Raw genomic sequence first — 26,699 nt, forward strand, 5'->3', positions numbered from 1 at the left:
GAATCTTTTTGTTCACTGCCAGACTTGATTGGGTAGGAAGAAATAATGTTGTTCAGGCCTACTGTCAGTCATTGTCTTAGCTATAAGAGATGGTCTCAAATTGTGTATACCAGTGAACCTGAAACTGTGAACTCCTAGGGCCGGATTCTGTATAGGATGCCCAGTTTCAGAAGCCACCTAAGCGGCTTTTGAGAATCGCATGTGGGCATCCTACATAGAATCGCGTCTGTCCTCATGGACAGACGCCTAGGCCTAACACCATGATTCTCTAACCGGTGTCCATGTCACAGGTGCCAGTTAGAGAATTGGGTTGCCGCGCACAATAAGTTTAATGACAAACGCCCACCCCCACCGGGAAAGGGCAACCCTGCCATTCAAGTGAATGAGGGCCAGCCAGCAGGAGGCAGGAAGGATGCCATCAGCATAAGGTAGGGGGGTCCAGGGCGGATGGAAGAGTGGGGGGTGGGGGGGTTCCAGCAAGAGTGTTATGGTCATGCCTACTGCCAGTAGGTTTAGTAGCTGCCCGTTTTCCTCCCTCCCCCCCCTGAAGACTATCGCAGCAGGGAGGTTCCTTGCTGCGATAAGCTCAGCGGCCTCGTCTGCTTGAAATGTAGGCCAGTATTTTGCTGGCCTATATTTCAGGCACGTAAGGCCACTTAAAGCCACTTCCGGGCAAAGCCACACCCAGCCTTAGGTAAGCTTAGGCGGACCTACATGCCTCCCTAGGCTCCCAGAGGCGCCTACAATGTAGGCAGTCTACCTCAGGATGTGTTTTTCTTTTTAAAAAAAAAAAAAAAAAAACACCAAAAACGTGCGTCCCAATTGGGTGGTTAGGCAGCAGTAGGCTGTTTATAGAATTTGCCCCCTAGTGCACTGTTCTTCAACCGTCGGTCCGCGGACCAGTGCCGGTCCGCAGGAAATTTCTGCCGGTCCACACAGGGCCAGCAAGATTAAGCTCCAGGGACAGGCGCAAAAAAAAAAAAAAAGCCTCCCTCGGTCTGCTGCTCTTACCGCCCTGCTTCTGCTAAAGCCAACAGGAAGTCTTCTGACGTCAAATCACTGCCTGGCTGGCCCAGAACGTCCTCTCCGACGTCAGAAAGAAGACTTCCTGTCGGCTTTAGCAGCAGCAGGGCGGTAAGAGCAGCAAACCGAGGGAGGCTTTTTTTTTTTTTTTTTTTTTTTGAGCGGCAGGGAGGAAAGGAGGTAGGCAGGCAAGCAGGCTGGCTTTGGCCAGGGAGGGAGAGAGGTAGGCAGGCAGGCTGGCTTTGAGGGTGGGGGGGACAAATTGTGGAAGGCAGTGAGAGGGACATAAGAAGGAGGCATTGCGGGCACTAAAGACATGGGAAGGAGGCACTGGGGCACTAATGACATGGGAAGGAGGCACTGGGGGCACTAAGGACATGGGAAGGAGGCACTGGGGGCACTAAAGACATGGGAAGAGGGCACTAAGGACATGGAAAGGAGGCACTGGGGGCACTAAGGACATGGAAAGGAGGCACTGGGGGCACTAAAGACATGGGAAGGAGGCACCTGGGACACTAAGGACATAGGAAGGAAAGAGGGAGGGAATAGAAAGGGATAGACAATTCTTGGGCCTGAGTGCAGAAAGAAAGAAATGATACACAGACAGAAGGAAACGCAACCAGAGATTCATGAAATCACCAGACAGCTAAGGTAGGAAAAATGATTTTATTTTCAATTTAGTGATCAAAACCTGTCAGTTTTGAGAATTTATATCTGCTGTCTATATTTTGCACTATATTTGTCTATTTTTCTATAGTTACTGAGGTGACCGAGCTCGCGGAGATGGGGCGGAAACGGGTTTTTTTAATTTTAGTCCTAGTAGTTTGCCGGTCCACAAAATAATTCTTTTATTTCTGCTGGTCCACGGGTGTAAAAAGGTTGAAAAACGCTGCCCTAGTGCACAAATGTAGCTATGTTATCAGCACTTAAGAGACAGATCATATAACCTTGTGTTCTTGTCCTTCAGGTATTCCACCACCTCGCTTGTTGCGACCTCCTCTGGTACCTCCACCTGTTCCTCCAGGCCTTTTCCCACCTGCTCCCTTGCAGAACCCTGGAGTCCTGAGTGCCCCACCCAGCTTGATCCAACGTCCCAAACAAGATGAAAGTAGTGCCACCATTGAGAAGAAAGCTACAACCACCATCAGCGCCAAGCCTCAAATCACTAATCCGAAGGCTGAAATCACCCGCTTTGTGCCCACCGCACTGCGAGTCCGCCGAGAAAACAAAGCAACTGCTCCTCCAAAGAAACCTGAAGAGGAATCAGTTGTACATGTCTCCAAAGCAGCACCAAAGGCTGGTGTGGCAGTGCCCGTGCAGACCAAGGACGATATGTATGAGGCATTCATGAAGGAGATGGAAGGCCTTCTTTAGAAAGTCTGGGGAGACAAATCTCTGTAGAAGAGGGATTATCATATCTCACTATATGCCAGATTAAACTCTAAAAGGCAGACATTTAGCTCTGAATTAATTTAATTTGTATTGAAAAGCCTGGTAAGGTTAATTTAAAAAAGGACACTCGGCTTTACTGTTAATTCTATTTTCCATCTACTTCTGTCCTTATCTGCTGTGTGCAGTGACATTGACAGGCATGTCTGAGAGAAAACCTTGAGCTTGAAAGTTCAGATATAAACTCCTTTGAAAAAAGGTGGTACTTTTTTTAACTGTGTCCAAATGCAGTTCAGTATTCATAATTTTATAGAGAGATCTTATGTTTGAGGGATATTTTTTGCTGTAAATATGTTTGTAATAATAGAGGGGAGGGGGAGGGGCTTTTAAGTTACAGTTCTTAGCAGCACATTGAAACAGGTGATTCATATCTTTCCTCTGGAGACCAGGCATTCTGAACCTGCTCAACTTCCTCAGTTGAGAGAAGGCTTTTTCAATTTTCCATGTATGTGAAGTGTCTCTGTATTTAATTTAAAAAAAAAAAATGACAACCAGTTGTTTGCCTGACCTTTCGCTATGATCTTGTTTGAAATGAAATACAGAAAGCTATTTCTCCTTTTCTTTCCTGATTCAGCCTGTATATTTCATCTAATATTAATATCAGAAATTGCTAACTTAAATGCAGGAAAAAACACAGCGATAAACAGCAAAACAGGGAGGTGCAGTTCTTTTCCTCTCTGCCCTGTATTGCTGTGTTTTATTCCTGCATTTAAGTATGCAATTTATATGATTATCAGTGATGCTGTGCTCCTGATGAAGCTTTGACTATGAGTGAAACAGAGATGCTCTGTTGAGCATTTAATTTACAACTTTACAAGATCTATGTGGCACATTGGACTGTTTCTTTTGCTGGATCAATTATAGCTCTCAGCTAAGTGAACTTTTTCTATTTGGGTGAACTTTGTTTTCTCTTTCATGGTTTCTTGTTATGTGGCAAGGACTTTAAATAAATTGCATGAATATTGATTTAAAGAAATAAGAAACAAAAAAAAAATATACAGTAAAACCTTGGTTTGTGAGCATAATTTGTTCCAGAAGCATGCTTGTAATCCAAAGCACTTGTATATCAAAGCGAATTTCCCCATAGGAAATAATGGAAACTCAGACGATTCGTTCCGCAACCTAAAAACTTTAATACAAAATACTATACGTACTTGTATTGCAAGACCTCGCTCATATAGAACAGTTACTACACTCCCACAGCATCAGAGAGAGAAAACCATTTGCTCAGTTGTGATGATGTGACACGTGTATACTGTGTGTACTCGTATTGCAAGACTTTGCTCATTTTGAACAGTCACTACACACTCGCAGCGTCAGAGAGAGAAGATCCATTGGCTCAGTTGTGATGTGTATATACTGTAAGTACTTGTATTGCAAGATATTGCTTGTATATCAAGTTAAAATTTAATAAAATGTTTTGCTTGTCTTGCAAAACACTTGCAAACCAAGTTACTTGCAATCCAAGGTTTTACTGTATATACAGAAGAACAGGGAGTTTTCAACTTAATAAAAGGTGGAGGTTTTTCTGATCAATGATTGCTCCAAGTATGTGATCAGTATGTGAATGCTATCTGGCTTCGCAGTTCTGTTTCACTGAGCTCTTGAGATTTTTCCTTCACCTATGACATGACATTTGTCACTCCCTTGATTTTGTTTGGGGTTTGGAGCTCGCAGCTTGAATATTTTTGGGATTTTAGTGTGGTGATTTTTACAGCACCATAAAGTATACAAAGGGCAGTGTATTCTACATTCTCTTTGATAACAGGTCTACTAAATGCAGATGCACTTGTGGCACTGTGTCCAAGTCGCACATAAGGAAATTTGTTTGGGTTCCTGGTATCTTTGAATTGTTTTATTTATAGAAACACAAAAATGTGATGGCAGATAAAGGCCAAATGGCCCATCCAGTCTGCCTTTCCATAACATCCACTATCTCTTCCCTAAGTATCCCTCAAACTGTGCGCCACGACACAATGGTGTGTCCCAAAGAGATTCCAGGTGTGCCATGAGAAATTCCAGAATTTTGCTTTATTTTTATAAATTCCCTTCATAAGTTTACACTAGAATAGATGACATGTATGACAGTCTCTTGCATGCATAACGATGTTATGAGTGTCTGCGTAAGGATACAACCACCCAGACAAGCATCAGTCATTGACTTGATTGGTCCTTGGAAACTAACAGCAAGTAATTTTATTTTTATTTTTTTATGCAGTAGTTATTCTAATTTGAGCAACAAAGCAATCGAGGCCTTGTTACCATTTGGATCTTCTTTGCAAACTTGGATTTTCGGCTCTGACAGAAATTAAATTGAAAATAAGAGCGACTGGAGATGGTGGATGATGAAATGTGTGTTTGCTTGTCAACTATCAAGGCACATTTTGAGTTAATTTGCACTCAAACATCACATCCATTGCATTGATTAGCAATTCTTGTACAATCCCACTTTATTCAGAGATCAGTGAGTTATTTCCCTCCATGCGCCAGGATCTGAAGGTAGCCTCAAAACTTCAGAGGCTTTTACCCCCTCCCTCTCTTACTTTATCGCTGAACATGCTCCTGGGTCATTCCATGTCAAGTGGACCAATACTGAAAACCACCCACGCTCGACTTCCTTGAAATCCAACCAAATTTTACATGGGTGTTGTCTAGGATCTCGAATGAAAGATCCAAAAATTTTTGCAGAGTATCTTAATTTAGTCAGGAGCGAGGGGTGGTTGAATAAAAGCAATCAATCCACTCTCATGCCTCATGTGACCTAAAATGCCAACTTTGTTTAAGCACTGCAGCAGAAGGAAACTACCTAGGAGTCTGAAATTTTGCAGTTTAGTATAACACCTTGGGGCAAGTTTCTGTGCCAAGTTTGAAATCTTTTGCAAACATGCATCCATTTCTACAGGTCAGCAAAGTAGGCAAATAAATTCACGAATGAAAAATTTTGGCAAAGTTTGGCTCCATACTGCTGCTGGTAGGTAAGTCAGCTGAGGGTACAACTTTACCAGCAGACATGTACCATGAGGTACTTCCAAGATTTGCAATATGAGCTTTTACAGTCAAGCTGAAGAAATGACCATCCAAAAATATGGCTTTATGCATTTATGCAAATTTTCACTATTTTTCAGATTCAAATATCTCTATTGTATAGGGTTTTTTAAATATCATTTGAAAGAACATGTCTTTTTGCTACAGAAGCTATCCTGTTTCATCTTGGACCCAATATTTATTTGATGAGAATTGATGGTTTAAAGATAAGCATTACTTGCTTGCTTAAACATGTTATGTTGAAGGGTCATTGGCACTTCATTGTGAATGTGCAGTAGAACTATATTGATCTGAAAACTCATAACCAAGCTTTGTCAGCCACAAGTACTCGTCTCGTACTATGTTCAGCGTTTGACAAACTTACTGTGCACTTTTGCAAGATGACAGTTAAAACATTCATTGGCTTGCACAAACTACTTACTACGTGCAAGCCCAAACACATAATCATGTGATTCACAAGAATGTACGCGTTGCTGTAGTAGTATGTCTGATGCATGCAGCTTTTCTGAACATGACTTGCAATTATCACAGCACAGTGGCTGTATGAACAAGTCTGGCTTTAAGGTTCATCATAACCTTTTAACACCACATGACTTCATTATTTGACAAAGCTTGCCTTTGGTGTGTTGCTTTCCATCTATTCTTTCTGTGCAGCATCTGGTTCTTTCCCTAGTTAACTAGGCTATGCCTGTGTGGATTTTGGAAACTTACTCTATACTTGCTGACATGTATAAATTGCTTTTCTCTATTTTCATTGTGTTCTCACACTGATATTTTTCACCTTTTATTCTGTATTTTTAGGTGACTCTTATCTTATGGAGACTAATAATAAGCTAGAGCCCTGCAGTATTGGAATCTATGATTGTTCTGAGTGCCAGAAACCATTCTGGAGATAGCTGCTTGAAGCTTTGTTCTGATTTCTCTTTGCCTGACCAAAAATTAATTAAAAGAAGCTCTGGACTTTCTTCGTTGTCCGTGGAATTTAATATCTGTACTCATCATGAAGCCTTGATTCTGACGAAGTTTGAATTTCTACAGAAAAACTTCTGTAATCCGTTCAGAAAACAGAATCACAGCAATATCAAAGGTCTACGCCCAATTGATCTTCTTGCAGCTGATCATTTAAAAGCTATCTCAAAGCACAAGTTTAAACCAGGCCAAAAGCTTTGCCCAAGATGCAGACAAGACGCGTGTCAAACTGCAAGATCTAAGTCTGATTCTGACAGTGATGACCCTACCAATGCATCTGAAAACCTCAATGCCAGCTTTTCACCCTAGGAATCTCTCCTCTAAAGATTCAATGGATTAGCAAGCAAAATTCCTTAAGTTATGCTAAACGCAAACTCTCTGAAGCCCATAATGCTATTGCAGACCAAATTGCAGTTATTGGTGACTTAACTCCAGCTGATATCAAAGCAGAACCAGAAAGTGGCCAATGTAAAAGGTGTTCTGACTATGACCTTCTATTGACTGAACTGAAGCAGAAGTTGGAACTATCTAGTAATAGGGAGGAAATACAAATTCTCACTCTTGCTCCACATAGCTGGACTATTAAGAAAACTGCTTTGGAATTTGGCATTTCAAAAAGAATGGTTAAAAAGGCCAGGAAGCTGAAACAGCAGGGTGGCATTATTGCTGTTCCAGCCACAAAGAGAGGAAAAGTGCTTGCTCAGCAGATTACACTGAAAGTCCTGGATTTTTATGAAGACGATGAAATCTCTAGAATATGCCCAGGCAAAAATGATTATGGATCTGTTTGGATCAGTGGTGAAAAAGTGCAAAAGTAGAAAAGATTGCTATTAGGCAATCTGAAGGAACTGTACACCACCTATCGCAGTCAGCATGGGCCTGAAATTGGGTTCTCGAAGCTCTGTGAGCTTCAGCCAAAGTGGTGTGTCACAGTCAGTTCATCAGGGACTCATTAAGTCTGTGTCTGCACAATCTACTAGAATGTGAAACTTATGCTTTCAGCAATTGCAATTCCAGTTGACTACAAAGTGCTTCTGAATAAAACTGTGATATGAACTCAAAAAACTGCATGTTGCAATGGTGTGAAATATGTCCTGGGCAGATCCCTCTAGAAAAATATTTTATTGAGTTCTTTGGTGAACATGATCCAGATGATATCATTGAATTTAAGCAGTGGATTCACACTGATCGGGATACACTGGAAACTTGACAGTTATCCATAGAGGACTTCACTTCCGAATTAATTGGAAAAATTTCTAATTTGGCCAGCCATCATTTTATTTCCAAGTACCAAAATGCTTATCTGAAGGAACTGAAAGCAAATATAAAGGAGAGGCATGCTATTGTTTTGATGGACTTCACTGAAAATTATTCCTTCATCATTCAGGATGCAGTACAGGGAAAATAGCCAAGCAACATTACACTCCTTCGTTGTCTACGTCTGCAATCCTGATATCCAAAGCCTATGCATATGTATGATCAGTGACTACTGATGCTGTTCATGCATTTTTGAGGAAACTTATTCTGCATCTAAAGGAAGTCTTGCCTGTCTTAAACATAGTAACATAGTGATGACGGCAGATAAAGACCCGAATGGTCCATCCAGTCTGCCCAACTTGATTCAATTTAAATTTTTTTAATTTTTCCTTCTTAGCTATTTCTGGGCAAGAATCCAAAGCTCTACCCGGTACTGTGCTTGGGTTCCAACTGCTGAAATCTCCGTTGAAACAGACTCCAGCCCATCTACACCCTCCCAGCCATTGAAGCCCTCCCCAGCCCATCCTCTCCCAAAAGGCCATATAAAGACAGACACAGATCATGCAAGTCTGCCCAGTACTGGCCTTAGTTCAATATTTAATATTTTCTGATTCTAGATCCTCTTGTATTTATCCCAGCTCCACCCATGTAAACCCCCTCCTAGACTCACTGTTGCCTCCTCCCCTGCCTATCTGTAGGTTGCCATTGCCACCGGCAGGCCTATCTTACCACACTTGTGGTTTTTTGGCAAGAGTGATCCCCCAGTTGCTTCTCCACATTCTATTAAGCCATATTCACTACTTTAGTGATGGTTCTGCTGCGCAATATAAAAACTTCAGGAATTTCATTAACCTCTGAGTGGAACTTCTTTGGAACCAGCCATGGCAAATCTCCATGTGATGGGATTGGGGGAACAGTCAAGCGTTTAGCTGCCAGCTTACACCCTCTCAATAACCAAATTTTGACACCAAGGGATCTATTTGAATTTTGTGATAAATCTGTCTCGGTAATCAAATTTTTCTTCATTGCTAAGGAAGATATTGAAGCAATAAGACCTGCTCAGGAGCAAAGGTTTAGTATGGGCCACACAGTGGCTGGAACGAGAGAAAATCACCAATTTAAGCCCATAGACACTGCTAGACTCTGCATTAGCAACATTTCAAGTGACACCAGCTCATTCATTGCCAATGTCTTAGAGTCTGATACTGATCCTGAACATGTTCCTGCCTTTCAATTATCCAGCTTTCAACTTGGACAATACTTAGCTTGCATATATGACAATTCTTGGTGGATTGGTCATGTATGTGAAATTTCAATGGAAGAATGTGAAATCCTGGTTAATTTTTTGCATCCACAAGGTCCTGCACAGTCATTTCACTGGCCTCCCTGCAGAGACATATGCTGGATCCCTGAATAGCATATTATTGCAGGCCTTAATGCACCTATGACCACTTCATCAGGCAAACAGTACACTTATCCACAAGCTATTTTGGCAAACATTGACCAGACTTTCAAAACCATGTGCAAGAAACTGAGTTAAAAGTTGAATTTATGCGATTTCCTAATCTTTGTCAGTATGTATGCGCACTTTAAGTGTGGTTTTTGCACTTTTCTTTTTTATCTTTAATAAAACTTAGAAATATATATGGTATTATCTGACTATTGGGAAAGTCTTTCAGATAATGGATCAATAACTGATAAATATGTGGTCTCAGTGTATAATACACTTGTCATGATCTTCACGACCAGTGGCAGTGGGTATATGAAAATGCATGGATACAGGGAAGGGGATCATAAAACAGTAACAATCTGAACTTAACTGTGAAACTTCATGTACCTTGTTCATTTGCATACAACATGGTTTGTGTTAAACAAGCCTCTTTTCAATATTAAACATTTGTGTGCATATACAACTGTGTACAGCAGTCTTTCTTCCTACAGGTCAGGCTGTAGGAGATATCTTTTTTGCTCATGTTTTATTTTGTTATCTTTCAGTGTTTTCATTCGCGGTTTTTGCTCACGCTGTGGAGGTTCCCTGTGGGGACATCCTTGACGGTGAGAGATCGCAGACTATTAGAGAATGTCTGCTTCTGGGGGGATTCCCTTTTTGTCAGTAAACCCCCTAGATATCCTGCACATCAGATCGGGGCTCTGTGACAGTTCCCGTGGGAGCTAGCTTATCTCAGGTTTGTCCACTAGTTGGGTGGAGCATAAGCTGAGCGGTTCCGTGGAGGTGCAACCGGGATCGGAGCTAGACTGCAGTCCTCCACCAGGCACTTGCGTGATGTGTCAATGGGTGGCAGAGGTCTCCAGCTGATGGGGCAATCCAAAGACTTGAAATCCAGTTTTCCAAGTTCCCTGAGGCACAGAATCTCTTTGTGAGCTGTTTAGCTCTGCCTGCAGTTTCATTCAGCACATATAGTGAGACTGACAGTCTAAATCAGCGATTTTCGGGGGGGGGGTTCTTAGAGGATTTGGGGTGGTTTCCCTGCATGCCCTATCCCTCCCCATCTCTATAATCTCAAAATTGCAATTTTGGGGGGTTCCTGTGGTGTTCCTGGGCTATTTTTCATCAAAATCGGCACCCACAGCAGCCATCTTGGTTTTTCCTGATTTGAATTTAAAGTTATTTTTCACCCTTCCCAGCTTTGTTTTGCAAGAAAACCTCATGGATGGCATCCCCAGGGCAGAATGGGATGGATTCATGCCTCATTTACAATGGATGGCTGTCAGATACGCAGCCATGTTCCACGTGTGCTGCAGCCCTCGAGGGGGATAAGATTTACTCAGATGCGATGCCTTCGACCTCTTGGGAGAATCTTCAAGCACCTTGCCCATCTGTCTACTGCAGGAGGCTCTGCTTTCATCCTGGAATCCAGTTGGACCTGTTGCATACACCCCTGCCCTGGACAACTGTGGCGTGCATAGGCTAGCATGGTGGTTGCGGCCTTTCTCGCTGTCCAGGGGTGCCTTTCACACCAGATCTCGGATTAGGTGATCCTGTTGACGGATACAAGCCTAAAAGGCTAGGGACCAGTGTGCATGACCGTCTTTGTTCAGGGCCAGTGGGCACCATCAGAGCACAAGTGTGTCGATCATTCGCCTGTGGGCGAGTCAGCTGGCTCTTCTCCGCTTTGAGGGTCATCTCCGTCATCGAACCATCCCTATGTTCTCGGATAATGCTACGCCGGTGGCTTACATCAATTATCAGGAGGCACGAAGAGTCTCTGAGCATGGAGGCTCAGCTACTCTTTTGATGGGTAGAGAGACACCTTGTGGCACTGTCTGCCATACACGTGGCAGGAGTGGGCAACTTTCAAACCGATTTTCTCAGTCATTGGGCTCTGGACCCCGGGGAGTGGCCACTCTGAAAAAGCGATTCTATAGCCAGTGGTTCCCAAACCTGTCCTGGGGGACCCCCAGCCAGTCAGGTTTTCAAGATATCCTTAATGAATATGCATGAGAGAGATCTGCATATAATGGAAGTGACAGGTATGCAAATCTCTCTCATGCATATTCATTAGGGATATCTTGAAAACCTGACTGGCTGGGGGTCCCCCAGGACAGGTTTGGGAACCACTGCTATAGCAGATCAGTGGGGGTACCCCCCATTCACTCATGGCGATTGCGGACAACAAAAAGGCCGATCAGTTCTTCAGTTGTCATTGAGAGGCAGGCAGCGAAAGCCTGGATGCTCTGGTTCAGCCCTGACCCCGGGACAGTCTTCTTTATGTCTTCCCTCCATGGCCTATGATTGGGCGCCTACTGAGGCGGATAGTGGACCATGAGGGTCCAGTGCTTCTGGTGGCACCCGATTGGCCAAGGCAATCGTTGATGCCAACTTGGTTCAGCTCCAGCAGGATCGGGGACTCCAGTTTTCTTGTCATGCTAGCCTCCTCACACAGGGTCTGATTACGATGCAGGATCTTACGGCATGGCTCTTGAGTGTGCAGCCTTGACTGGCCGGGGCTATTCTTTGGCAGTTATTGCCACGATGCTTCATAGCAAATGGAAGTCCACAGTGGTGGCCTATTTGAAGGATTGGAGGTGTTACCAGGCTTGATGTGCTCTGAGACAGGTAGACTCTTCTCTTTCATCGATTCCTCAGGTCCTGGAGTTTCTGAAGGATTACCTAAAAAAGGGTCTAGCAGTAGCTTCGCTCTGGGTTAAGATTGCTGGTATTTCATGCCTGGGCCCTCCTTCCCTGAGGGAATCATTGGCAGTTCATCTGGATGTGGTTTGTTTTCTGCAGGGCGCACTACGACTGAAGTCTCTCTTGTGTCTTCCCTGTCTGACCTGAAACCTTAATATGGTGGTTCTCTCTCTTGTTCGACCCCCTTATGAGCCTCTGGAGCAGGCGTATCTGATGGATCGCATGATCAAGACAGTCTTCCTTGTGGCTATTACTTCAGCCCACAGCATTTCGGAGCTTCATGCTCTCTCCTGAAGGGATCCCTTTCTGCATATTACAGATTCGATAGTGATGCTGCGAACTGTTCCTTCTTTTTTTTCTGAAAGTGGTTTCCGCTTTCCATGTGGAAGTCTGGCTTCCTGCTTTTGCTTCTGGTATGAGGGAGCAGGACCAAATGTTGCAGTCCTTGGACATGTGTAGACTTTTGTTGCGATATCAGGTGGTCACTGAGTTTCGCCTCTCTGACCACCTGTTTATTCTGGCGGGTCCTGCACGTAAACGTAGGCCAGCCTCTAAGGCTACCATTTCCAGGTGGATTTGCATGGCCATTTCTGTGGATTACGTGGCAGCTGGAACGAAGCCACCCCCCCCCTTGAGCGGGCTCATTCAACCATAGGAGTTTCCTCCTCTTGGGCAGAGTCGTCAGCTGTGTCTCTGGATGAGATTTGTAGGGCCACTATCTGGTCCTTGCATACATTCAACAAGTTTTACAAGATCAATGTGGTGGCCAAGCAGGATGCTGCTTTTGATTCCTCTGTATTGGCAGCGAACTCAATCCAACCCTAAATTTTCAGGACAGCTCTGTTCCACCCCTTCTCCTGAAATAAAGTGGGATTGTTCAAGAGCGAAAGAGATTAAGTTCTTACCTTTGCTAATCTTTCTTGTAAATCCTCACTTTATTCCAGGACCTGCCCCATTCTTAGTCAATTATCTGCCTAACAAGTACTGGTAAGCTGGATTTCTGTTTCTGACCAGCCTTCCTAAGAGTGCCATCAGACTGGGTTTAGCACTTAATTTGGAAGGGTTGCCTAGTTCAAGCGCCCCCTTCTGACAGTTTAGGTTGTGTCTCCTTATAGCACTATTTTGTCATCCCGTTTTCAGTGTTTCATAACCTGTTATTTTGTGTTGCATTTGTTAATAGGGGCAGAATTTATTTGCTCACCGGGGAGTTACCCATTCCTCTCTCTTGTTCTTATCCTCTGGAGATAGTTGCGTTAATGCCTGGCAACTAAAATTCAATGCAAAGAAATGCAGAGTAATGCATTTGGGGATTAATAATCGGAAGGAACTGTATATGCTGGGAGGTGAGAAGCTGATATGCACGAACGGGGAGAGGGACCTTGGGGGGAGAGTGTCCCAAAATCTAAAGGTGAAAAAACAGTGTGACAAGGCGGTGGCTGCTGCCAGAAGGATGCTGGGCTGTATAAAGAGAGGTATAGCCAATAGAAGGAAGAAGATGTTCATGCTCCTGTAAGGTCATTGGTGAGGCCCCACTTGGAGTATTGTGTTCAGTTTTGGAGACCGTATCTGGTGAAGGACGTAAGAAGACTTGAAACGGTCCAGAGGAGGGTAATGAAAATGATAGGAGGCGTGCGCCAGGAGACGTATGAGGAGAGACTGGAAACTCTGAATATGTATACCCTAGAGCAGTGGTCTCAAACTCAAACCCTTTGCGGAGCCACATTTTGGATTTGTAGGTACTTGGAGGGCCGCAGAAAAAAATAGTTAATGTCTTATTAAAGAAATGACAATTTTGCATGAGGTTAAACTCTTTATAGTTTATAAAACTTTCCTTTAACAGTTAAAAGGAAAGATATATAAACTATAAAGAGTTTTACCTTATGCAAAATTGTCATTTCTTTAATAAGAAATGAACTATTTTTTCTGCGGCCCTCCAAGTACTCTATTTTTTCTGCAGCACTCACATATCTTTTCTTTCTCAAAACTAGCACATTTCAATCACTAAATTGAAAATAAAATCATTTTCCTACCTTTGGTAATTTCATCAGCACTTTATTCTTCTGACTGTGCATCCAATATTTCTTCCCTTCTTTCAGCCTCCTGTATGCTTCCTCTCCTCCAGACCTCATTCCCTCCCCCAACTTTTTCTTTCTTTCTCTATGTCTGTCTTTCTCTGATTCCGTGTCCCATTTTTTGCTTTGTTTCTGGCTCCCTGTCCCCCCTCTTCTTTCTTTTTTCCTTCCTACCCTCCCCCATGCCACTGCCGCTGGGGAATAGGCTGCTGCTGCCGCCATCTGGAACAGGCCGAGATATCCATGCTTCTCTTCTCCACGGGGCTGACCTTGATGTGATGTCAGAGAGGCTTCCGATGCAGGAGTGGATAGCGCAAGGAGCCGCCAACCTGAGGTTTTGAATGGAACGAGCCAGCCAGACACGCTTCTGCTCCAAAAGGAAGAGAATGGTCCAGTCCAGACCGCAAGCCGCAAATAAAATCTGGAGAGCCACATGCAGGCCGTGTGTTTGAGACCGCTGCCCTAGAGGAAAGGAGGGACAGGGGAGATATGATTCAGACGTTCAGATACTTGAAGGGTATTAACGTAGAGCAAAATCTTTTCCAGTGAAAGGAAAACTGTAAAACCAGAGGACATAATTTGAGGTTGAGGGGTGGTAGATTCAAGAGCAATGTTAAGAAATTCTATTTTATGGAGAGGGTGGTGGATGCCTGGAATGCGCTCCCAAGAGAGGTGGTGGAGAGGAAAACGGTGACGGAGTTCAAAGAAGCGTGAGATGAACACAGAGGATCTAGAATCAGAAAATAATATTAAATATTGAACTAAGGCCAGTACTGGGCAGCCTTGCATGGTCTGTGTCTGTATTCTTTACCCATGGAACTTAAATTAGTATGTAACTTGTTTATGTAACTTTTCTATTTTAGGCTCCTTATCATTCGCTGACTGTCCAGCCTTCTTCCAATGTGAACCGCCTAGAAGTCGCCTGACTGTGGCGGTATAGAAAAATAAAGTTATTATTATTATTATTATTATTATATGGCCATTTGGGGAGGATGGGCTGGGGAGGGCTTAATGGCTGGGAGGGTGTAGATGGGCTGGAGTAGGTTTTGACAGAGATTTTGGCAGTTGTGACCCAAGTACAGTACTGGATAGAGCTTTGGATTCTTGCCCAGAAATAGCTAAGAATAGCTAAGAAGAAAAAATTAAAATTTTTTAAATTGAATCAGGTTCGGCAGACTGGATGAATCATTAGGGTCTTTTTCTGCTGTCATCTACTATGACCACTGTACACAGGAGCATGCTCAGTGATGAGGTATAAGAGGGAGGGGGTAGAAGCCTCTGAAGTTTTGAGGCTTCCTACAGATCCTGGTGGGTGGAGGGAAATAACCCACTGGTCCCAGAATAAAGTGAGGATTTACAAGAAAGAAGATTAGCAAAGGAGGATGAACCTAATCTTTTGTTCTATTTAGTTTCATGTGACAGAGGCTATGCAATGTCCCTTCCTCGAGTTAGTTTAGTTCCTCAGATAGGTTTCTTGGAGTAACCTCCAGCACCCCCCCCCCCCTTCCTGGCCAGCTGGAAGAAAGGCAAGGACAACTCAGGGAAACAGCTGCAGGAGAGGGGGAGGGGAGGAAAGTGCCAAACCAGGAAGTAGAGGAGGAGATTTTAAAAGGTAGAGCTAGGATCAGAACCACAGGTCTCACCTCTGAATCACTTGAAAATTGTCACTCTTTCAAACTCTTTTTAAAGGTTTGGAAACAGAAAATAGTCAGATGGTCTATGCAATGAAACCCAAACTCAAAACATCCATCATTTTGCCAGCCTTGTGAGCAATTGCATTGTCTTGAAAATAGATAACTCTTTTCTGGGGCTTCTCCATTTTTCTTTCAATGTCTCCTTTAATCAGTAGAGCAAGTTACAGTAATCATTACACCACCTTGATCCCAAATCACTGAGGCCATGACCTTTCCTGCTGACTTTTGTGTCTTGAATTTCTTTGGCATTTCATTTGCCTTTCATTGCCACCGTTGTATGTACTGTTCTTTTGTCTTAGCATCATAGTGGTGTAACTATGTTTCATCAACAGTAACTAGTCATTTAAAAACAGATGGCACCTCACTGAAAAAGCTGCAAAAGCTACTTGGAAGTGTCCACTCAATGTTGTTTCTTGTCAGCATTCAAACATTTACTCAACTACTAGGCTCTGCATACCTAGCTGCTCATGGATTATAAACCCAGCATGTTCCCTATAGTGTCTCAACAATTGTTTTAGCCAATATTCGCAAAGCTGCCAAAATCAGATCATGGACATGGTCAACAATTCAGGAGCTGATACTATTTGAGGCCTCCCAGACCATACTGCATCTTCGGTCTCAAAATCTCCATGCTGAAAGTTTGCATACCACTCTTTCATTGTGGAGTATGATGGGCATTTGTCACTCAATGGTTGCAGCATAGATTCATGGGTTTACTTTGAAGTTTTCTTCTACAGGAATAGGAACGTCATGGCAGCTCAGAGTTCCACCCTTTTCATTGACACAGTTCAATCAATGATCTGAAACAATTTCAAAACATAGCATTACGATTCTGAAACCTGGCACTTTGCAAAATAAAATAACACTCTTTTCAGCTACAGTAGCAAAATAACACTCAGAATTTAGGAAGCTGGTTGTGCTGATAACTTTTCTGCACCCCCTCATATATGCTGATGATTCCCAGATCTACCCCTTTACACCTGAGATTCCATCTAAAATCCAAGAAAAAGTATCAGCCTGTTTGGCTGACATTGCTGCCTGGATGTCCTCTGCCACATAAAACTAAACATGTCTAAGACTGAGCTGCTCCTCTTTCACCCTCCACTCCCTCCATGCTCCGAATCTGTAAATAATACTGTTATCATTTCTGTCTCCTCTGCGAGATGTAGGAGGCACATCCAACACTTAAATCCTGTTGCTTCTATCTCTACCTAAAGTAAATGAAAATATAGGGTAGATAAACTACAAATCATAAAAACCATAACAATAAACTTTTCAATCATGGGGATTGCATTTGTGCAAAAGATAAAAATATAAATAGTTCATCTTTAAATATTCAAAATGCAATAAATGCTATAGTGCACAAAAATACAAACACAAAAGAGGGATAGAACCATCAACCTTATCTTTTGTCAAAGGATCATCAGGCTTCCTATAACACAAGGTTATTCCAGGTACTGTTCCACAGCTCCAAGTCTCTAAACATGTGGTTCTCTACACATGGTACCATCCTATGCCCCACATATACATTGTTAAATCATTTTTAAAGGGGCCAAAACCACTAAAGCAACACCAAGTTCTAAACTGTGAGGCAATCTACTTAGCTTATTCACATGGACTCCAGCGCTGAACGTATGTATGTTCACTCTCAACACTAAATAACCAGGCATTCATATTGATCAGTGAAGTGTTTTGGTCCTAAGACATAGTAACATAGTAGATGACGGCAGATAAAGACCCGAATGGTCCATCCAGTCTGCCCAACCTGATTCAATTTAAATTTTTTTTTTATTTTTTTTTTATTTTTCTTCTTAGCTATTTCTGGGCAAGAATCCAAAGCTTTACCCGGTACTGTGCTTGGGTTCCAACTGCCAAAATCTCTGTTAAGACTTACTCCAGCCCATCTACACCCTCCCAGCCATTGAAGCCCTCCCCTGCCCATCCTCTACCAAACGGCCATACACAGACACAGACCGTGCAAGTCTGCCCAGTAACTGGCCTAGTTCAATATTTAATATTATTTTCTGATTCTAAATCTTCTGTGTTCATCCCATGCTTCTTTGAACTCAGTCACAGTTTTACTCTCCACCACCTCTCTCGGGAGCGCATTCCAGGCATCCACTACCCTCTCCGTAAAGTAGAATTTCCTAACATTGCCCCTGAATCTACCACCCCTCAACCTCAAATTATGTCCTCTGGTTTTACCATTTTCCTTTCTCTGGAAAAGATTTTGTTCTACGTTAATACCCTTCAAGTATTTGAACGTCTGAATCATATCTCCCCTGTCTCTCCTTTCCTCTAGGGTATACATATTCAGGGCTTCCAGTCTCTCCTCATACATCATCTGGCGCAAGCCTCCTATCATTTTCGTCGCCCTCCTCTGGACCGCCTCAAGTCTTCTTACGTCTTTCGCCAGATACGATCTCCAAAACTGAACACAAAACTCCAAGTGGGGTCTCACCAATGACCTGTACAGGGGCATCAACACCTTCTTCCTTCTACTGACTACGCCTCTCTTTATACAGCCCAGAATCCTTCTGGCAGCAGCCACTGCTTTGTCACACTGTTTTTTCGCCTTTAGATCTTCAGACACTATCACCCCAAGGTCCCTCTCCCCATCCGTGCATATCAGCTTCTCTCCTCCCAGCATATACGGTTCCTTCCTATTATTAATCCCCAAATGCATTACTCTGCATTTCTTTGCATTGAATTTTAGTTGCCAGGCATTAGACCATTCCTCTAACTTTTGCAGATCCTTTTTCATATCTTCCACTCCCTCTTCGGTGTCTACTCTGTTACAAATCTTGGTATCATCTGCAAAAAGGCACACTTTTCCTTCTAACCCTTCAGCAATGTCACTCACATACATATTGAACAGGATTGGCCCCAGCACCGAACCCTGAGGGACTCCACTAGTCACCATTCCTTCCTTCGAGCGACTTCCATTAACCACCACCCTCTGGCGTCTGTCCGACAGCCAGTTTCTGATCCAGTTCACCACTTTGGGTCCTAACTTCAGCCCTTCAAGTTTGTTCAACAGCCTCCTATGAGGAACTGTATCAAAGGCTTTGCTGAAATCCAAGTAAATTACATCTAGCATATGTCCTCGATCCAGCTCTCTGGTCACCCAATCAAAAAATTCAATCAGGTTCGTTTGGCATGATTTACCTTTTGTAAAGCCATGTTGCCTCGGATCCTGTAACCCATTAGTTTTAAGGAAGTGCACTATCCTTTCTTTCAGCAACACTTCCATTATTTTTCCAACAACTGAAGTGAGGCTCACCGGCCTGTAGTTTCCTGCTTCATCCCTGTGACCACTTTTATGAATAGGGACCACATCCGCTCTCCTCCAATCCCCAGGAATCACTCCCGTCTCCAGAGATTTGTTGAACAAATCTTTAATAGGACTCGCCAGAACCTCTCTGAGCTCCCTTAGTATCCTGTCTGGTCCCATCGCTTTGTCCACCTTCAGTTTTTCAAGTTGCTCATAAACACCCTCCTCCGTGAACGGCGCAGAATCTACTCCATTTTCTCGTGTAACTTTGCCAGACAATCTCAGTCCTTCTCCAGGATTTTCTTCTGTGAACACAGAACAGAAGTATTTGTTTAGCACATTTGCTTTCTCCTCATCACTCTCCACATATTTGTTCCCAGCATCTTTTAGCCTAGCAATTCCATTTTTTATCTTCCTCCTTTCACTAATATATCTGAAAAAAATTTTGTCTCCCTTTTTTACATTTTTAGCCATTTGTTCTTCCGCCTGTGCCTTCGCCAAACGTATCTCTCTCTTGGCTTCTTTCAGTTTCACCCTGTAATCCTTTCTGCTCTCCTCTTCTTGGGTTTTTTTATATTTCATGAACGCCAACTCTTTCGCCTTTATTTTCTCAGCCACTAGGTTGGAGAACCATATCGGCTTCCTTTTTCTCTTGTTTTTATTGATTTTCTTCACATAAAGGTCCGTAGCCTTTTTTATCACTCCTTTCAGCTTAGACCACTGTCTTTCCACTTCTCTTATGTCCTCCCATCCAAACAGCTCTTTCTTCAGGTACTTTCCCATTGCATTAAAGTCTGTACGTTTGAAATCTAGGACTTTAAGTATCGTGCGGCTGCTCTCCACTTTAGCCGTTATATCAAACCAAACCGTTTGATGATCGCTACTACCCAGGTGAGCACCCACTCGAACATTAGAGATACTCTCTCCATTTGTGAGGACCAGATCCAATATCGCTTTTTCCCTTGTGGGTTCTGTCACCATTTGTCTGAGCAGAGCCTCTTGAAAGGCATCCACAATCTCCCTACTTCTTTCCGATTCCGCAGACGGAACATTCCAGTCCGCATCCGGCAGGTTGAAATCTCCCAACAGCAGAACTTCCTCTTTCCTTCCAAACTTTTGGATATCCACAATCAGATCCTTATCAATTTGCTGCGATTGAGTCGGAGGTCTATAGACTACACCCACGTAGATAGAAGTTCCATCTTCTCTTTTCAGAGTAATCCATATTGCTTCTTCCTCTCCCCAGGTCCCTTGCATTTCGGTCGCTTGGATATTGATCTTTACATAGAGAGCTACTCCTCCACCTTTATGACCATCTCTGTCCTTTCTAAAAAGATTATATCCCGGTATGTTTGCATCCCATCCATGTGATTCACTGAACCATGTCTCTGTGATAGCAACAATATCTAGATCTGCCTCTAATATCAGGGCTTGCAGATCATGAACTTTGTTGCTTAGACTGCGAGCATTTGTGGTCTTCGCTTTCCAGCTATTTTTCAGCGATAATCTCCTTTTTCGTATGGATTTTTGTGTCGTTTCACTTTCCGTTGCAATACTAAGAAATGAGTTGCTGATATTGCTTATGTTGCAGCCTTTACTACTATCACATCTTTTCTTTTGCCGGGGGTGGTCTCTATAATTGTCCTTCGTACATACACCACCCCTACCTTCTAGTTTAAATGCCTAGAAAAATATTGTCTAAATTTCTCTGCAAGGTTTCTTTTTCCTGCTGTAGTAATATGTAGCCCATCAGTGCAATATAGCTTCTTGTCCTTCCATGTATTTCCCCATCCTCTAATGTACCTGAAGCCTTCTTGATGACACCAGGCTCTGAGCCATCTATTAAAGTCCTCTGTGTTTTTCACTCTTTGCTCTCCCTTTCCATATGCAGGCAGTATTTCAGAAAAAGCTAAAGTCTTTACAAAAGGTTTCACGCCCTCACCAAGCTCCCGAAAAGCTTTCTGTGCTGCAAGTGTGGAGTTGTTGGCCAGGTCATTTGTTCCCAGATGGATAACAACATCAGTGTTAAAATCCTTAGTTTCTTCCTTAATTATAGTCAGTATTTGCCTGGAACTCCTGGTAGCTGAGGATCCTGGAAGACATTTCACTATTTTGGTCTCCTCGCCCTGTGTTCCAAGGTTAATGCCTCTGATGATGGAATCCCCCAACAGTAATAGTTTTCTGTTTTTGGCTTTTTTATTTGTACTTAGGGTGCACTTGTTCTCTTGAGTTACCTTCATTGGTTCCAGTCCCACCTCCCTTCTGTTTTCCTGAGTATCGCAGTGCACTAGTGGAGCGAAGGAATTCTGTAGAGGTAATATTAGTGAAGGTGGATGTTTCTGTGTTATATGTCGCAGTCTTCCTGAGCCTACTGTGACCCATTTATTCCTGGGCTGTTTTATTCTTTGAGGTAGAGGTGGTAAGTTGGTATGATTTTGTGGAGTGATGGAAGCTGCTTTAATTGTATTCAATTCCTGTTTAAGTTTGCAGAGCTCCTCCTTAATACTGGCAAGTTGAAGACAGATGGGGCAAGCCTTAAGCCTCCAAATAGTATGTCTTGGAATTAAAGCACCACAGTGATTGCATAGAATAAAGGTCATCTTGATTGGTTGTGAAGTGACTTGATTTGAGTAGTCCTGATTATATGGATCTCTATATATGAATAGTGGTCCCTGGGGTTGGTGGGACTATAAGTCTTACCCTTATTCCTATGAAGGGAAAGGGAAAGAGGAAATAAGATTTAAAAGAGGAAAGAGAAAGGTTTATTTTTTGTGCTTTTTTTTTTTTTTTTTTTAAAGTAAGAAACAGGGATGAGAAGAGAAATTAAACAGATATAATGCTGAAAACCAGTGAAAAGAGCAGAATATGAAATGCTGAATAACTTAGCTTTTAGAAGTTCACAGGGCAGCCTTGTTTCAGCAGACTTGCTTCAGGGGATTCATAGTGCCACAGGGCAGACTTGCTTCAGGGGATTCATAGTGCCACACACATCAGTGAATCAAATGCTCCTACTGCCCATGTCTCATGGTGCAATCTATGCAAAACTCTGCTGCATGACTTATCTTCTGACGACCTCGCTACGCACTTATTATACCCCTCTCCTCAAATCACTTCACTGGCTTCTTATCCACCTTTGCATACAGTTCAAACTCCTCTTACTAACCTACAAGTGTGCTCATTCTGCACACCCTCAGTATCTCTCTTCTTGTCTCTCATACGCCTCCCCCAAGAACTCTATTCCTCCGAAAAGTTGCTTTTATCTGTACCCTTCACTGCCAGTTCCAGACTTCGTTCCTTTCATCTCACTGCCCCATATGCCTGGAATAAACTACCTGTGTGTTATGCCCCTTCCCTTGTTCAAAAGTAGACTGAAAACCCACCATTTTGAGAGAGCCTTTAACTCATTACCCTACTGCCCTCTGCTAACCACCCTAACCAGTAGTTTAACCATCCCTGCTAACTGTAACCTTTACCTGGCATCCTCTTTCTTTGTCTTGATTCATTAGGTTATGAGCTCATTTGAGCAGGGACTGTCTTCTGACTGCACAGTGCTAGATCGTATAGCTCTTTACAAATAAATAATAATAGTAGTAGTAGACAGCAGTGGCGTACCAGGGGAGGGGGTGGGGGCGGACCACCCTGGGTGCTAGCCCTAGGAGGATGTACAGCTGGCCGGCGCTGCTCTAAATAGCAGCACCTTCACCTCAGCGTGGCTGCCGTTCGTATTCTGAAGCAGAGTCGGCAGCCACGCTGAAGTGCAGGAAAGGTCCTGTGATGACTGCTTCTGCTGTCTCTGCTCTGGAAGATGTAAGTGACATTGGAGGGGGTGGACCAGCAGCCGCAGTCATCGCGGCACCTTGCCGCAACTCCCTTCGTCTGCTGGCCCACCCGTTTATGTGGTGTTGCATTGTATGCAGTAGTGCTGACCGATTAACTTTGGGTGAATCGATTCGAATTGATTGAAAACAAAAAAAAAATCGGCTTCCCGATTTGGATGACCCTCCCCCCTCACCCCCTAAAGCAGGAGCGGCAGCACTGCTCTTGCTGGCCAGCCGCTGCCACACCTGCTTTAGAGGGTGGAGGTAGGGGGGGGTCAGTTGGGAAGTGCTGGTATCCGGCTTTTCCCCCTGGCATCCGATTTCCGCCCTGGCCTCCCCGCACCGTTTACCTTATAAGAGCAGCCTGCAGAGATTGCGGTGCTAGTGATCTTTGCAAACTGCTTCAGAGCTGTTTCCTCCACCATGATCCTGCCTCTGACGGCTCAGAAGCAGTTGCAAAGATCGCTAGCACCGCGATCATCTCTGCAGGCTGCTCCTATAAGGTAAACAGTGCGGGGAGGCCAGAGGGGAAGCCGGACACCAGTGGGAGGCCAGGGGGAACATGCAGGCCTTCCGGGGGGGGGGGGGGAGGACAGGCAGTCAGGCAGGCCTTCGGGGGGGGAAACAGGCCTTCAGGGGTGGGATGCAGGCCTTCAGGGGAGGGGGGCCCTGGTGTAGAAGTGTATGGAGGGAGGGAGGGAAGGAGGGTTCAAAGAGACGTGCATATGCCGGACTTTGGGAGGGGAAGAAATAATGGGTCTAAAAATAGAGGAGTGAGAGAGAGATGATGGACAATGGGATTTAGGGAGGGAAGGAACAGAAAGGGAGAAAAGTTGGACACAAGGGATGGTGTGGAGAGGGGATAGAGATACTGGATAAGAGGGTAGTTGGGGAAAGAAAGAGAGAGATGGTGGACCCTGGGGTGGTGGGGAAGGAGGGAGAGATGCTGGATGAAAGGGTAGTTAAGAAAAGGTGGATCTGTGGAGAGAGATGAAAAAAAGGAAAGATGCCAGACCTGGGGAGAGAAGGGAAACAGAAGGGGAGGACAGAGATAGCAGATGGATGGTTAGCACGGAGAAAGAAGAAAGGAGACCCTGGCAAGCAAGTTATCAGAAGACAACCAGAGCCTGGGACCAACAAGATTTGAATAATGACCAGAAAACAAAAGGTAGAAAAACTAATTATATTTTCTGTTTTGTGATTACAATATGTCAGATTTGAAACGTGTATCCTACCAGAGCTGGTGTTAGACCATAAACGTGAGCTAGGATTTAACAGAGAGAGGAAAAGTCTTTATCCCAGGACAAGCAGGCATGATATTCTCACATGTGGGTGATGTCATCTACGGAGCCCCGATGCGGACAGCTTTTCAAGCAAACTTGATTGAAGATTTAAGTTTGCTCTGCTGCTCCACGCATGCGTGCCTTCCTGCTCCACTAGAGGGCGCATCCCCTCCTCGTGGTCTCCAGTTCAAATTTTTCCGCGGAGCCTAGAAGTCGTGTATTTTTAGGCTCTGCCCCAACTGCCTTCTAGCACCGCGATTTTTATTTATTTTATCGATTAAAGTCGATGTGCGAGTTTTTCTGTTAGTTTTTTCCTGCTCGTCGCGAAGTTACCTTCGTTTTGACCGACCCGGAGGCTTCCGGGTCGTCGCGGCCGCGTGGCTACATGGGCCGCGGCCGGTTTCGTTTTCTATGTCCCGGCCTTTGACCGGTTTCAAAAAGTGCACCCGGTGTGAGCGGCTTCTCTCAATCACAGACCCGCATCGCCGGTGCATCCTCTGCCTGGGGGCCGACCATCCAACCGATTCTTGCCCCCAGTGCGCTACTTTCCAGAATCAGGCCCTCCGTCGAAGGAAAGCCCGCATGGCGGACCTTTTCACTGCCGACCAACCCTCTACCTCGGCCTCGAGATCGGCCTCGGCCTCGGCCTTGACCTCGGCCCCAAATACCTCGGCACCGCCTCGAGACTCGACCCCGAAGTCCTCGGCAACGCAGAAGTCCTTGGCTCCGGGTAAGTCCCTTCTTCCTTCCTCAGGTTCCGCGCCGGCGAAGAAGCCAGCCTCGGGGACACCGGCAGCGCATGGTGGAAGTTCCATATCTTCGGCCCCAGTGAAGTCCTCCAAGTCCTCGGGACGTGCCTCCACCACCCGGGAATACTCAAAATCGAGGTCGCCCTCGGTGGAGTGCACTGCGGCTCCGGACATGCCCTCGATGCTGTCCGTGCCTGTTTTCCAGGACATGCGCCAAGCGATGATCTCGTCGGAGCTGTCCGCCGCACTGGCCCACCTCCAACCGGCCCCGACCTCGACCTCGTGTGTGCCGGACCAGCCTGAGCCTCGCGTCGAGCCCCCTCGGGGCAAGGTGCACCAGCCTCACCGCATCTCATCCTCCTCGGATTCCTCACCGAGGCGCCCGAGACGCTCTCCCCCCACGGACCGCCGCGGGGTGAAGCGTCACTCTAAACTGATCGAGCCCTCGAACCGCCGGACTTCTAAGAAGGCCCGGGGTTCCCCTACTCTACGGGGCCGCTCCCCGACGCCTCGTGCGGGACCGCTGAAGGTGGCGGAGTTATCACTCGCCAACCCTCGGATTCTTCTAACTCCCCCTCCAGGCTTTCGCCGAGGGAGTCCGGGTCCAGGTCTCCGACCCGACATCGGTCGGTACCTCGTACCCTGGTGGCGTCCCCAAGAGGCTCCTCGAGACGACGCAGGTCCTCGACCCCGGAACACTTTCGCAGTGTCTCCCCGGTCTCGGAGCGCGGGTCGGAGCTTGAACCTCGATATTCAAGGGAAGCCTCCCCGTCCTTTTCCGCCCGACGGAGGTCTCGTTCACCGTCCCCACACGGGGCTCCGGGAACGTCCCGCCCCTCCTTCACTCGCTATGTCCAGGACATGGGCCATGCTCTTGACTTAGACCTTCAGTCCGACTCAAGGTATTCTAAGGAGTACCTGGCGAAACTGGACATACCGTCGCCTCCCAGAGAGTCCCTTCGCCTACTGCTCAACCCGGTACTCCGGCAAGCTTTCATCAGGAATCTGGAGACCCCTTACATGGTGACGGCTGTCCCCTCCAAAATGGAGTCCAAATACCGTACAGTGCCCTGCCCGGGGTTTGAGCATCCACAGCTCTCTCACCAATCACTGTTGGTGGAATCTTCTTTAAAAAAGGCTCACCCCTCCCGAGTCTCAGCGGCGGTCCCCCCAGGTCGGGAGGGTCGGACCCTTGACAAGTTCGGCAGGAGACTGTACCAGAACTCCATGATGACCTCTAGGGTGCAGAATTACACCTTCACCTTTACATCCTACCTGAAACACCTCATTGGACTGTTAGGAGCCTTTGCGACTGACTTACCGGCCTCCCGCTAAGGAGCATTTGGCCTGCTTCTGGAGGATTTCTCCAACCTACGCCTCCATTTATTCCATGCAGCCTATGATGGCTTCGAACTTTCCTCCAGGGTGGCGGCCTTTGCTATCGCCATGCGTCGCCTGGCGTGGTTGCGCCTGGTCGACATGGACCCCAACTTACAGGACCGGTTGGCTAACCTCCCTTGTGTGGGCAAAGAACTTTTTGATGATACCATCGAAGCGGCTACGAAACGCCTCTCTGAGCACGAGCGCTCGTTTGCGTCCCTGGTCCGGCCTAAGCCTAAGCCGCCCACGTCCAGGCCGTTCAGGGGCCCTCCACGCCGCTACCCACAAAAATCTACTCCTGCTTTCTCGCGGCCTCCACCCTAGCGTCCGCAAGCTCACCACCGGGCTCTGCCCAAGTCCCAGCCGCCTACGGCTGCTAAACCGCCCCCGTCCTTTTGAAGGGATACGCGGATGGGGGCTGGCCCCCTCCGCCACAGTCCCAGGCCTCTTCCCATCGGGGGTCGCCTCAGAGCCTTTTACCCTTGCTGGGGGCAAATCATGTCAGACGAATGGGTCTTTGGTGTGATCTCATC

The 26,699-nt window shown here is 45.3% G+C and overlaps 1 protein-coding gene across 3 annotated transcripts in view; it reads left to right on the plus strand.

Moving 5' to 3' along the window:
- Positions 1 to 3,033, plus strand: part of WBP11 (WW domain binding protein 11) — a 74,762-nt gene extending 71,729 nt beyond the window's left edge. For 2 of the 3 annotated variants that reach the window (XM_033935029.1, XM_033935030.1), the window contains exon 12: positions 1,991 to 2,397. In XM_033935029.1, the coding sequence (XP_033790920.1) occupies positions 1,991 to 2,397 (407 nt within the window). Of the gene's footprint in view, positions 1 to 1,990 lie in introns of all 3 variants that reach the window. The other variant, XM_033935028.1, reaches the window with a different exon arrangement.
- The last annotated feature ends 23,666 nt before the right edge of the window (positions 3,034 to 26,699 follow it).

The sequence above is a fragment of the Geotrypetes seraphini genome, chromosome 2, assembly GCF_902459505.1.
Source record: "Geotrypetes seraphini chromosome 2, aGeoSer1.1, whole genome shotgun sequence".
Lineage (NCBI taxonomy): Eukaryota > Metazoa > Chordata > Amphibia > Gymnophiona > Dermophiidae > Geotrypetes > Geotrypetes seraphini.